We start from the raw sequence: 14,246 nt of genomic DNA, 5'->3' as shown, positions 1-14,246 counted from the left end.
ACCAAAGGAGTCTTAATTTTATATTTACATTAGGGCAAAAAAGGTTACAAAATAGTATGTACAATAAGATTCAGATTTTTATTCTAAAAATATATTTTTATTCCATACTTACCTAAAATATACTGGAAGGATACTTCCTCAAATTGTTAATGGTTATTATTTTGGGGTGGCAGGGTAATTTGTAATTTTTGTTTTTCCATTTTTGCTTATCTCTATTTGCTCACATCTCAGTGGTAAAAATAGTAAATAATATGGGAAAAAACTCATTAAATAATTAGATCCAAAGATTCCGAAGAGTTCTATCCAGCTGTCCTCACCTCTTGCACCCTGTTGATTTTAACCTCCAAACCATTCTTCACATCTACCACAGTAATGAGTTTTAGCTGGACACATGGCTACCCAGGCAGAGACCACAGCTGCGCCTCCTCCTTTGCTACTAGTCGTGGCCATGTGATTAGGTTTTCAACAATGGCACGTGAGCAGAAATGATATATGCAACTTGTGTTATTTGCTTAATGTCCTCCCTTTTCTTTCTTTGGTCCTTCCCATAGGCTAGAATGCAGAGGGGAGCTGAGGAAGCTTTGACCATAAAGAAATAATAACACCCTACAGGATGGAGAAACAATATAGAAGGAATCTGGGTCTCTGAGGGAACCTGTGTAGCAGAGCTACCTGTCTGCCCTGGGTCACTTCCCCATTTGTTAGGTGACAGAGAAATAAACTTCTATTTTATTTGAGCCACTATATTTCTGAATCTCTTTGTTATATTATCTTAGCCTATTCTCTACTAATATATTCCCTAAAGTTAAATGGCCAAATTATATGGCTCTGTGCATGAGTGATTATGTGGTATGTGTATGTGTGTGCATGTGTATCATTGTTTTCATGCCTAATATATCTAATTCTAAAAATGTAAAACTTCACTATCCAGTTCCAACTAGATGAAAATAAAATATAAGCAATAAGTGTCATAAAAGATTCTTTTGCCTTAAAAATCTGGACTTATAAATACCAGTTGTGCAACTGTAATGCTCAACATTTTTCCTAAGCTGATTCTTTCTAGGAACTAACATGATTCCAATAAATTCCTATTCTGTTTAAACCAGCCAATTTCAGTTGCTTAAAACTAAGAACACTGATTGATACAGTGTACAGACAGGCTTTAGAGGGCTCACGAATTCCTTGAACCCCATATGAGCCCCATATGAAATATTTAACACACACATGTGCACATACGCACATGTATGTGCACACACACATACAGACGGTTTTCTGGGGAGAGTTTCCATGGCTTATGTCAAGGGAATCCATGATATGACTTGGGCATACACATGTGAGGGAGGACAATGCAATACATCCTTCCCAGATACAAGTACAATATAGTTGAACTTCTTTGCCATCTCTGGAAGCAAAATTTTTTTCATGTGGAAACATATAAGATTTTAATTTTAAAGTAAACCAGAATTAATAGAATGGTTCAAACAAGGAGATATAAAGACAACCTAAAGAGGGTCAAGAAAAAGGAGATAGCACTTGAGAAACGGTATATTATGAAGATAACCCCTTGTTGGGAGAGGAGAAGGACCTAAATGCCTTCAAGATGAGTCAAAGAATAGCAAATCAACTGACAAAGTATAGAAGAGTTCAAGGGTATGTGCAGTTGAAACACAGAGTAGCAAACAATGGATAAGACAGATCGGATGACTGTGGGTAAAGGGTTGTGGGTCGAAAGATTATACCTGTATGCCAGCCAGGGTTGGCTTTTTCAAGAACCAGGCTGAGAAAATTAGTTGAGGAGAGAAAGTGAAACTGGATAGACTGAATCATTAACTGTTATGTTGATCCAAGTTGAACTCAGTGATTAAATGAATAGTCACAGAGAACTGCTTACTGGTATGTGTGCATGAAATCTACATGTTAATCGTTTGGGTTCAAAATGCAGCTATTTCCAAGTGATCAAGGTCAATATCAACAGTGATAAGTTAGATTGATGATATGTATCTTTGATATGATGTGCTGAAAATGGTACTTTACCTTTGTGGTCTTCCTCCTTAAAACTCATTAACCCCCACCTAAGCATGAGAAAAATATCAGACAAATCCCAACTGAGTAAGACATTCTACAAAACACCTGACCACTACTCCCCAAACTGCTAAGGTCATCAAAAACAAGGAAAGTTTGAGAAACTGTAACAGCCCAGAGGAGCCTAAGGAGATATGATTAAATGTAACTGGTATCATGGACTGTAACAGATAAAAGGACGTTAGGACGTTTTCTGTAACAGAAAAAAGGAAATTAAGGAAATCTGAATAAAGTATGGGCTTTAGTTAATAATAATGTATCATACTGGTTTAACAGTAACAGATACACCATATTAATATATTAGTAATAGGGAAAACTGGGTGTGGGATATAAGGAACTCACCATACTATCTTTGAAATTTTCCTGTAAATCTAAAACTATTGTAAAAATATAAACTTTAGTTTTTTAAACGCGGTTTCATTTTACTTACTAATCTTGAGCAAGTTACTTACCCTTTCTGTGCCTCATTGGCCCCATCTCTACAATTAGAATGATAATAATAGCAATCTAACTCAGAAATTTGTGAAGACTAAATGAGGTAATATAGTACTAAAATGCTTAGAACAGTGTCTCACAGATAGCAAGCCCCCAATCAATATTAGCTATTATAATTTTTGGATATTTGTATAGAAGTATTTTATACATATTGACTAAAAGTAGTCTGATATATAAAATATTAAACCCTAACTTTATAAACAAAGGTTGTTTATAATGAAATTATAATGAAAATATAAATAATGAAAATTTCTCCAATATGTCAATATTACATAATTTCAAAATTGGCAAATCCAGTAAAGTGTAAACCGTGTTTAAGCTATGGTCACATGGTGAGCCACTATGTAAACCTGGCTGGCCCTGGTGAAAATTCATCCTGAGTTAAAGTCATTGGAACCTACTGCTCACATAGGTCACAACAGTTACTTAGGGTTTAAAATTCCTCATGGTATAGAAACCAAAGTTTTTTACTTTATTTTAAAAACAAAGTAATGACTTAGAGTTGATTCCACAGACAGAGAGTGGCTAGGCTATAGACCCAAGATCGAAGTTAAAAGATAAGAAATCACTTAGATGTGTGACAGCAGAAATTACCATAAGCCGAAGGCTCAGGCAGACATTTCTCCTACTTAGAATACAACTGATCAAACATATTAGCAACATATGCTGCCTCTTAACTTCTGCTTTAACTTGTCTGGACCCACTGTAGGGGTTATGATTCTGTGTATGTAAAACCATTAAGTTGTCTTCCCTTTTTTCTAATAACTCAAAATTTCAATCTGAGTTCTGAGGTCTATGCAAGTATTACGACCGCTTAAATGAGAAATTCTTCGTATATTGTATTTCCCCACCATGTGATATCAATCTATAGTATACTCAAATAAAATGTTTACTATATATTTTATTATTTGCAAATATTATATAATGAAAATAACTATTTCCAAGTTATATACAAAATCTGATGAATGTCAGTGCAGCTTCTTTTGACATTAACAGTGATAGTTTTTGATTTGTTTACAGTAGAAGGGCAAACACCTAGAGAGACTGCTTACTTAATCAAAAAGCTGGGGGCAAATAAATTTATCCTCATAACGAAGATCAAAGACTCAGAGCTGGAGGACTGAAGGAGGATGTGACAATTAGATGTATTTAAATCTAGGGAAAAAATGGAAAAGTAAAAGTATACACGCAAATGACGTTTCTAAAATCTAGAATACTTTTTTGCAATAAGATGTTGGGATAGAAATTTTAACCCACCAGGAATATTAAATTTCTTTGACAGATTTCCCCTCTTATATCTAAAAATCAAAGACATGTTCTCTAAGTACATTTTATTTTTGAAATAATATTTTAGAAATAGTTTGGTCACTGCAGATGTGAACTGTTTACTCCCATCTTATTATTTACTCTCTCAATCTTCTTGATTAGCATTTGAAAACAACTAAATTTATTTTAAATTTTAAAACATATAATTTTCTTATTTTTATAACTCCTACAACTAAAAATAACAATTGTATTTTCTTGAAGTATGCACATAGCTACCTCAGTAAAAAAAAAAAGTCTTTTTCTGTCATAATGAATATCCCATCAAGATGACACTTTAATATGGATACTAAAGAATAGATTAACTTAATTTCAGTAATCATTAGCTATGCAAACTACTTCTGTTGAAGGAAGTAAATTATAGTGACCTATGTGTGTACAACCTTTCTAAGGTTATACATGTATATAAATTTTATACTCACATATGCATACTCTCTCCAGGTAGTAGATACATGTTAAGATTTTCATAACTAATGCTGGTAAACGAATGAATGTTTTGGTTTTTTTCTAATTTTGTTAGAATATTCTTGATACATTGTATTGGTTTCAAATAAAAAGATGATTACTCTTTGGTTTCCCTCCAAATGGGAATGGTTTTATCCCCAAAATGATAAACCCTGAACCTTTTAATATATACTTTATTCTTTTTATGGCAACAAGTATCCAAAGAAAATACAAAACAATGAAACCATATTAATTCAAATAATCTCCAATCAAAATTATTCGTGGTTCCTATTCCCTTAAAATAATGCTAAATCATAAACTAATTAAATTTAAAAAAATTAAATACACTAGTTACCTATGTAGAGATATTCCCTTCTCTCCATTAAACAAATGATTACAGAGGACTGTTCTATATTTGTTATTATTCCAGCATCACAGTTCAGAATTCCATATTCTGAAGATTAGAAGAGAAGGCGGTAAATATCCCCAAGTAAAAGATATCTGAATATACGAACTCATTTTGTCTCCATCTCTTATGATGCCTATATTAATAATAACCAACATACAAATTACAAGTGTTATCAAAACCTGTAAAGAAATTTTAAAAGAAAAAGGATCCAGTAATTAATCTAGAAAAATAATAAGCCTTTAAATATTTTTGAATGAAGGTGAATCAGAAAGATGACTTTCAGGCCCTAACTTGTTACATAATATGCTATAGTATTGATAGTTTAAACTGATAAAGAAGAAAATTCATTTCAGAGGTAAAGCCTGGTTCCACGGGTGAAGGTGGATAAAGTCATTATGAAATTACCAATTTTTAATTTTCTCTCCTCAAACTCATTTCCTCCTCTTTTTGCCCCCTTTTCACCAGCTGACCACATCTAGCTCCTCTATGTTCCCTTACACTCTACTGAAGGAATGTCCTTCATTTCCCTAAATAGCACAATTTTCAGAGAAGTGAAGGCAACAGGAATTACTAGAGCTGTCATCTTAGAAAGAGACATGTTACTGTATTCTCTGAATTAGTCTGGAGGGCTGCAACATAGGACAAAGAGAAATAACCATAAGAAAAATATTATTGATAACTACAATGGTGCAAAAATTATTGGCAACTACAATATACCTCTCCTCATAAAACCTTTCATTTTCATAAAAATTTAAAAATGACTCTATAATCTGTTGCAAACTAAAATGTCATAAAAATTTTTATACTATAGAAATGTCTTCTATAGTTTTGCTATGACTATAGAAGATAAACGAATGAAGCAAAATGCAAGGCAAGGATGCATAAAATTGCTACCATATATTATTTTCAGGGCAGAGCCAGATCTATATAGGGAACACAAGATATTTCAAAATGAAAGCTATTTGTTGTCTTTATAATTTTACAGAATTAAAATCAATATTAGAACATTTAAAAAAATTCCAGCAAAAGTATCACATATACATACCAAGATATTACATATGTGTATATATGTAGAGGTATGTGTATATATATATATATATAAAATCATAGATTTTAAGTAATAATACTAAATTATTTTAAACAGTATATAGAATATACCCCCACACCCCATTTCTATCAGTAAGAAAATAATCAACCTGCATGAACTGGAATCAGATTCATTTTCTTCTTCACTAGTGCCATCATCCACTTCTGGTCTATCCAGCCAGTGTGCACCGCCACAATCTTCTGCTGTAAACTCAAACGCAGGGACTTCAGAGGTGGATGCCATTGGCCAAGAAGGTGAATTCTGAAAATCCAGTTGGCTGGACCTTCGGTAACCAATTGAAGCCAAAGGCAATTGTAGGCTACACGGATCTAAAAACTTTCTCCCACCGTTTGCTCCAGTCTGTCCTCGATTCCAAAATTCTCCCTGCTGGCTGTCAACTGTAGAATTCGGAGATGATCCTTGATGGCTAAACCACCTCCATCTGATTTTCAAAATCTGCTTCACATCAAACTCTTTACGAGAACCAGACATCCTCAGAGAAACCAAGTGATCGTCTAGGCAACGGGCAAAAAGCACTGCACAATTTGTGCATCCAACCAAGACAAGAGAAGTATATGCCCTGTTGTACACAATAAACAAATTGAAAGGAAAATAAATCACATTCACATATATATCTACATTTACTTTTATACCAATATATCAGATTATAGAGAACAAAGGACAATGAAAAAAAGATGAAACACGGTGGAACATTCCATTCAATCAGAGCAAACTCTCATCCACCTATCCTGAAACAGCTAGACCACTGTCCCCTACTCTCCTTTCCCTTACTGACCATTAGCTCTCACAAACACTGACAGCATTCATTAAAGTCCTTTTAAACGCAGAACACCACCCCCTTTTCTTAAACCACAAATGACAGTGACAGAAAGCACTATCCCGTAGTCGCAGTGTCTCGGTCTCTGCTGCTTAGTATATTAACTCTTTTATTGCTGAAACAAGAAATGTATGCCACAGCATTTTCCTTTGTACTTAAAAATCACTGTAAAACTAAAATGTTTCTATTTTTATACTAAGTTCCTAAATGAGATATCACAAAACAACAGGTTGTTTTAAAGTTTTTTTAAATTAGATGAGTTATAGTGATTTTCAAGCTGGCTCTTTGGATGCGGGGTCAGGAAGAAGGAGGAGTACAAAGGTGGGGTTCCCATTCACTGCTCTCCACTTCTATCTTCTCCCTTCAGGAAAGGAGTGTGTTTCATTAATATAGTAAGATCTGGGTAAGACTTCATCTGAGCAAAGAATATTGAGAAGACTAAAAAGAAAGAAAAAGTCTGAAAACTACAAAGGATCAAAATACGACAGTACTTATTCTTTCTCAAATAAATGACCTGAAGTCCATATTGCTCTATAATTAGGATTGAGCCACTCTGAATTACTACAATAGCCAAATTTCTATGACACTACTTAGGAAAAGGAAAGTGTGGCTCAAGAAAGCTACCTAGGACTGGGATAGGATTATTTCTTGGATGTATAAGTACCCCGATGGTGCCCTCTGTTGTTGGCAAAACAAAGCAATGGTCTGAACATGGTTACAGCTAAGGAGAATTGATAAAGCAAATAAAAATCTATCAAATGCAATCAAATTTTAAAATATTGAATGATTATTGTGAGCAAGACACTCTATAGGCATTATGGGGGAACAGATACATACATCTTGGTTCCTACCCTCAAAAATAATTAAATCGAGTTACTGAAACAACAAAATTGATAACTTAAGTATAAGAAATATTATAATGCTGCAGTATTAACATTTTGTCATCTACAAAAACAGAGTTTGAGTTTTCAGGGTGCTCAATATCTAGTGCTATATCAAAATGACAAAATAAATGACAAAAAAAGCTGCTTTGGAGGCTTACAAAAATATTGTGAGGTATATCTTAACCTCACACAGCTCTTTAGGAGAATAAAAATTATTCAGAGAAATAAGACTAATAGGCATGAAAAGCCATATATAATTTTGTGCCAAATACTGTAGGACAAACCATAAATACTAAGAAAGAGAAAGGAGATATCAGGATGGTGTGGAGTGCTATGGGCCAGTTTCATTAGGGAGAAGGCTTCTAAGAATAGTAAGAAGTTTTACAGCCAGAATGATGAAAGATTTTATAAAGGAAGAAAGATATTAACAAAGCATGAAGTGAGCACACTGACAAAGAAAGAGGGGGGAATATCAGTTTGATCAGCCAACCAGAAATACCTAATTAATATTAAGGAGTAATAAGAGATAAATTTGGATGCATAAGATGACATAAAATGCCCTGAACACACATCAAAGGTGTAAAGGCTAGCAGGCAATGTTAAGTGGACTGTTGAACGGGGCAATGTTTTAGAAAATTAATTTGGCAGTAGTATGCAGGATGCATTAGAGAATGAAATGACACCATTCCCTCTCCTCTCACCTCTGTCAGACTCCTTTTATCAACACCCTTCTAACTCCACTCTACCTATCCAACTTTGTTTCTAACTATTTTCCAAATGGACACACTGCTTCATCAGTTAAGACAAAGTCTACTGTGCTTCCTGTTTTACATGCTGTTTGTGTCCCAATTTCTCTGGTTTTGAAATCCCACTCATCCCTCAAGGTTTAGCACAGATACTGCTGCCCTTAGAAAGGCTTCTCCAATTACTCTAGCCTTGTGGTTCTCAACAAAGGCAGCAACAGCTCTCTGCTCCCACACCCCAGAAAGGCTTCTGGAAGAAGGGGGCATGGATTTTTAGTTGTTGGAATGACAAGAGAGGGCTATGGGCATTGAATGGGCAGGGGCCAGAGATGGTAAACATCTTGCAGTGCATGGTATAGACCCACACAATGAAGAAATGCCACTGTAGTAGTTCATAATGATCTTGCCATCACTGTCTTCATGCAAATAAGAATTTACGAAGCATTTACACGTTTAAGGCACCACAAGAGGTAGAAAAATAAATAACAAAGATCTTTCTTTAAAGAGGGCTATACTCTGGTAGAGAAAAGGATAATTAAACGAACATTACAAATAAAGAATACATTTTGATATATATAATTTTATATAAATATAATTTCTAATTTCAAATTCAATCTGTCAACATGAGAACAATTACCAGAGAGTCCATTTACACTGTGCCAGCTCCAAAAGCTAATTTTAATTGTTTTGCTGTTTGGTTGATTGGTTGGAGCCTGAACACAAGAGTGGACTTCATTAAAGACCACTGAGATGGGCTTCCCTGGTACCGCAGTACGTAAGAATCCTCCTGCCAATGCAGGGGACACAGGTTCGAGCCCTGGTCCAGGAAGATCCCACATGCTGCGGAGCAACTAAGCCCATGCGCCACAACTACTGAGCCTGCGCTCTACAGCCTGCGTGCCACAACTACTGAAGCCCGCATGCCTAGAGCTTGTGCTCCGCAACAAGAGAAGCCACTGCAGTGAGAAGCCCGTGTACCACAACGACGAGTAGCCCCTGCTTGCCCCAACTAGAGAAAGCCCACGTGCAGCAATGAAGACCCAATGCAGCCAAAAATAAATAAAGTTTAAAAAATTTATTAAAAAAGACCACTGATATGCAAGACATTTCCTGATATAGAGAAGAAATCCAAAGATGTGAACGTTAAAATGTTGAACCATGCCTCCACTCCCAAGAGGGGCCAAAGACCCTCTTCACCAAGGTAGTGAGATATACATTAAATAAATACCTCTTTAATGTAGTAGCTCTTCTGAGTAGACTAGAGATGCATATGGGAGATTAGCCACTGAAATAGGCTTTCTGATTTTAAAGGGATACTAGGATCTTGGGTTGACAAAGGCCAAGTAGCAGCCTTTAACCACTGCTGTAATAGTCATGGGTTTGGTTACATGCATACATACATACATACGCATGTATATACAAAAGCTCACCACCACCCCAAACTTTTGTATTGGTGGACTCATACTGCATGCTTTTTTCACTGAGACACTTATTTTGTCAATCTTCCTCCTTCTTCCTGGTAATCAATGTTGACAGCTTGGTGTACAGCCTTTCACACCTTTCTCTTTGTTTATAAAATTCATATCCAAACTTATATACACATATATAGGAGTTTTTGTTATTGTTTTATAAAAGAGATCATACTGTATACATATTTTTGGCATTTTGCTTTTCCCACCAAAATTATATACATGGAAATATAAACTAATAATGATCTTTTTAATAGTTGCATAATATTCCATAATTGTAAAACACAATTTATTAAACTACTTCCTTGCTAGTGGGCATGCAAATTGATTTCAGTTTTTTTTTGTTTTATGCTATTAAGATAATGTTGAAATAAACATCCTTGTGAGGCTTTTGTGTCTCTGGAATTTATTCACAAGAGTGGAACTGCTGGGTTGCAAGTATGTGCATCTTAAATTTGAAAAGATAGTTTACTTTCCTGAAATTTATATTTTCAAAAGTAAAGTGAGTGTATCCTCATTCATTTTCACAGGCCCACCAGTCAACAATAAGTATTATAATTCTTTATATTTCTAATATGAGCCCTCTATTATCAACATCATTTTGATATAAACCACCCTTTTCCCACTGAATTGAGGTATTATTTTTGTTATGAATTTTAACAGTTCAGGATGCTAATTCTGTTGCACCATTTGTCTATTTTTATGCCAATATTAGTGTTTTAATTACAGTACAGTTACAATATGTTTATTATTTGTTAAAGCAAGTTCCTATCTACACATATAGTCTTTTACAATAAATTTTAAACTAATTTTGAATATGTACTCTTCTATATATACTTTAAAATAATATTACCCAATCCTCTCAACAAAAATCTCCAACCCTAGGGACTTCCCTGGTGGTCCAGTGGCTAAAACTCCATGCTCCCAGTGCAGGGGGCCCAGGTTTGATCCCACATGCTGCAACTAAAAGATCCTGCACACGACTGGCACAGCCAAATAAATAAATATTTTTTAAAAAATCCAACCCTATTGAGATTCTAATTGGAATTGCATTAAATTTGTGTATTAATTTTAAGATGGTTGGCATTTTATGATATCAAGGCTTCACATCCAAGCATGTTTTTTAGTTTGTTCAGATCTTATGCTCATTAATAAGATTTTTAAATCTTTTAACTATACGTCCTGTGCCTTTCTTATTAAAATTTTTATCATGTTCTTTTATTTTCTCTTTTTTCACTGTTGTAAATGCAATAAATTTTTTCTAGCATTTCCACATGGTTATTGCCATTATAATAAAAGTATTAAGTACATTTATCTTATATCCAGTCCTTTTATCATACTTTCTCATTAGCTTTGATATTTTTAAAATTAGTGTTCATTTCTTGATAAGTTAGAGGCAACTTTGAGACATCTAGGTGGAGATGTCAGGTAGCTGGATAAATGTTCCTGGAGCTCAGATCCAAGCTCCAAGGAACTCTAACAGATGAAGGCAAAGGACACTAAGAAGGAACAACCAATGAAGTAGAGGAAAATCAGCAGTGTATGGTGTTAGGCAAGTCAAGGGATAAAGGTGTTTCAACGCAAAAGCCATGGTCACAATGTCAAATGAGAGGTCAGGTACCACGTGAAAAGAAAAATGTCCACTGGAATTGGCAATATAAAAATTTTGCCAAATCAGATAGGAGCAGTTTCAGTAAAGGGTTGGGGACCAAAGCCAGACTGCGGTGGGTTGAGAGTAACAGAAGATGGGAAATAAGAGAGAGCATGTACAGACAACGCCTTCAGAAAATTCTGCTCAATAGTGAGGCTGTGGAATGAGATTACAGCTGGAAGAGTTGAGGAATCAAGGCAATGGATTTGTTTTGCCTGCTTGTTTATTTGTTGATTTTAAAAAACACAGAACATTAGAATGATGAGAATGATCCAACAGGAAGGTGAGATTGATGATTGCAGGCGAAAGCACTGGAGCAAAAAAAGTGAAGACTTTGATAAAAGAAAAAGGAATGGCACCTAAGCACAGTGGATGGCTTGGATAATCATTGTAGGTGGGATATTTCCTCTACTGTAAGATTTATGAGTTTCTAAATGCATTGATTATTTAAAAAGGAAAGAAAAGACATGCACTAGTCAGTCTATTCAAGTTGAAAACCAAATAAGTCCTCTAAAAGGAGTCATGAAATAATAAAGATTAGAGGAGAAACTAAAGAATTAAGAAATGAAATGACAGAATTAGAGATCTATCTCTTTAAAAATGTGCTGGTACTGATGAATGGGGAGATTGGGATTGACATATATACACTAATATGTATAAAATGGATAACTAATGAGAAACCGCTGTATAAAAAAAAAAAAAAAGAATCCACCTTCTAATGCCGGGGATATGGGTTTGATCCCTGGTCGGGGAGCTAAGATCCCACATACTGTGGGGCAACTAAGCCCGCACACCTTGACCACTGAGCCCGTGTGCTCTAGAGCTCACACGCCACACACACAAAAAATTTGCTGGTATCTTCTCTTACCTCCTAGCAAGTTCAATCAAAGAAAAAACAAATTAGAACTTAGAATGAGGATAACATGACCATTAAAATAGAATATTTAAATAAAAGACTTAAAAAATAAAAGATCACTATTGCAACAAAAATTTTAAATGTCATATTGAATAATGGAAATGATGACAAATGGAGAGAATTTAGGTAAGCAAAGTTGGAAAATACTCCTCAAAGACAGAATTTGCTCAAAATCCTTTATAGCTAGGTCTCTAACAATTTTCACCTAAGCTTAAGCCTGTCTAAGCATGGGTATTTTGGGGGAAAATCTTTACTCTAACAAAATACATTAAAAAATGATCTATTCATAAAGTAGCTTGTTATAACCCACTGATAGAAAGGGGTTTACAGAAATATTTCCCAGCTTTAACTGAATTCTTGGGCCAAATACTTTATGAAAAATATGTAGTAAACTTAAACATTAAGGTTTTCATGGCATGGAATTCAGCATTTATTTAAATAACACTTTTTCTTCTGTCCCATCAACTTTTACTATACAATATAATATTGTTTCACTCAAAAATTTATGCATTTCTGATGAGAAGTCCTTCCTAGGGTAATTATTTATGAAAGAGCAATACATACTAAAAGGCATTACATTGTTAAATTATCAAAATGGTTTGCACAGGCTACTCTATATAAATTAGATCCCTCATCATTCTCTATCCCCTTGACCCTCCTGATTTTTTTCACAGCACTTATCATCCCCTAGCATATTAGATGCTATTCCCTTATTATTATCTTTACCCTCACCACAAAGTTAGCTGCAGTACAGCTTTGTTTGACTCACTGCTGTAGCCCTAGCACTTAAAACAGTACCTGAAAGACAGGTGCTGAATAAATATTTCTCTAATGAATGAATCCAATAACTATAAGAGCAATAATAAAAGATATATACTTATTATGTACATTTTTGAAATTATAAAATAAACTTAAGGGGCTTCCCTGGGGGCGCAGTGGTTGAGAGTCTGCCTGCTGATGCAGGGGACATGGGTTCGTGCCCCGGTCCGGGAAGATCCCACATGCCACGGAGCGGCTAGGCCCGTGAGCCATGGCCGCTGAGCCTGCGTGTCTGGAGCCTGTGCTCCGCAACAGGAGAGGCCACAACAATGAGAGGCCCATGTACTGCAAAAAAAATAAATAAATAAAAATAAACTTAAGAACCAAATGTTAAAAGAATATTAGAAAACATTTACCTCTGGTGACAAAACCTTTTTAGTATTTTTTCAACTTAAGAAAAAAATCACAATATATTACTCAAAGAATTTCTCTTTTCTATTTCATTCTTTAGGCATAAAATTTGTATCACTTTGAAATCTACTGGCTAAACAGCAGATATCTTTTCAGACTGACATTTCTTTCTTCAAACTGATTATCAAATTATATTCTGTACCTCTTTCTTGTTTTAATAACTTTGCTTTACTTAAATTTGAGATACAAAAGCTCACACAGTATTTAAAATAGGTAAGTGTCAATTATGAATACATTATTTTAAAAGTAATTAAGGAATCCACATGCAATTTCTGCTTCAAAACTTCTCATATGTTAGTTTGTGAATTTAAAAGATGACATTACTCAATATGACAATAGCAACACTGAGATGTCATTAAGATACACTGCAGATGAGCTCACTTCAACAGTATGGCTTTTAAAGCTATGGCTTCACTCAACAATTTAAATTACAACCATTTAGTAACTGGTTTATATGTGTAATCATTATTATACAAACCTCTCATCACATAGTGTTTTTAAGAAAACAGTATTTGTTTTATGAGTAATCAATTTTAATGAATCTATTCCTATAGTTTTAAGTGTGTACTACATATTGCATAAAACACATCAAGAATTAATTTTACTGTACTAACTTAGCAGCACTTCACCTCCCCAATTTTCCCCTCAACTATAAAAAGAATAAGTTACAACACA

General features: G+C 34.6%; 1 protein-coding gene across 4 annotated transcripts in view; it reads right to left on the bottom strand.

Moving 5' to 3' along the window:
* The window catches only part of KLHL5 (kelch like family member 5), a 74,621-nt gene that overhangs the window by 48,303 nt on the left and 12,072 nt on the right, over positions 1-14,246 (bottom strand). The window contains exon 2 of one of the 4 annotated variants that reach the window (XM_079920819.1): positions 5,950-6,420. The exons of 1 other annotated variant lie outside the window; for it this stretch is intronic. In XM_079920819.1, coding sequence (XP_079776945.1) covers positions 5,950-6,332 — 383 coding nt within the window. In that variant the 5' untranslated portion in view covers positions 6,333-6,420. Of the gene's footprint in view, positions 1-3,629; positions 4,660-4,699; positions 4,780-5,949; positions 6,421-14,246 lie in introns of those variants that run through there. 2 more of the 4 variants (XM_079920822.1, XM_079920820.1) reach the window with 2 other exon arrangements.

Source organism: Stenella coeruleoalba (assembly GCF_951394435.1).
Source record: "Stenella coeruleoalba genome assembly, chromosome: 4".
Classification (NCBI taxonomy): Eukaryota; Metazoa; Chordata; class Mammalia; order Artiodactyla; family Delphinidae; genus Stenella; species Stenella coeruleoalba.
This window is presented reverse-complemented; position numbering and strand designations above follow the sequence as displayed.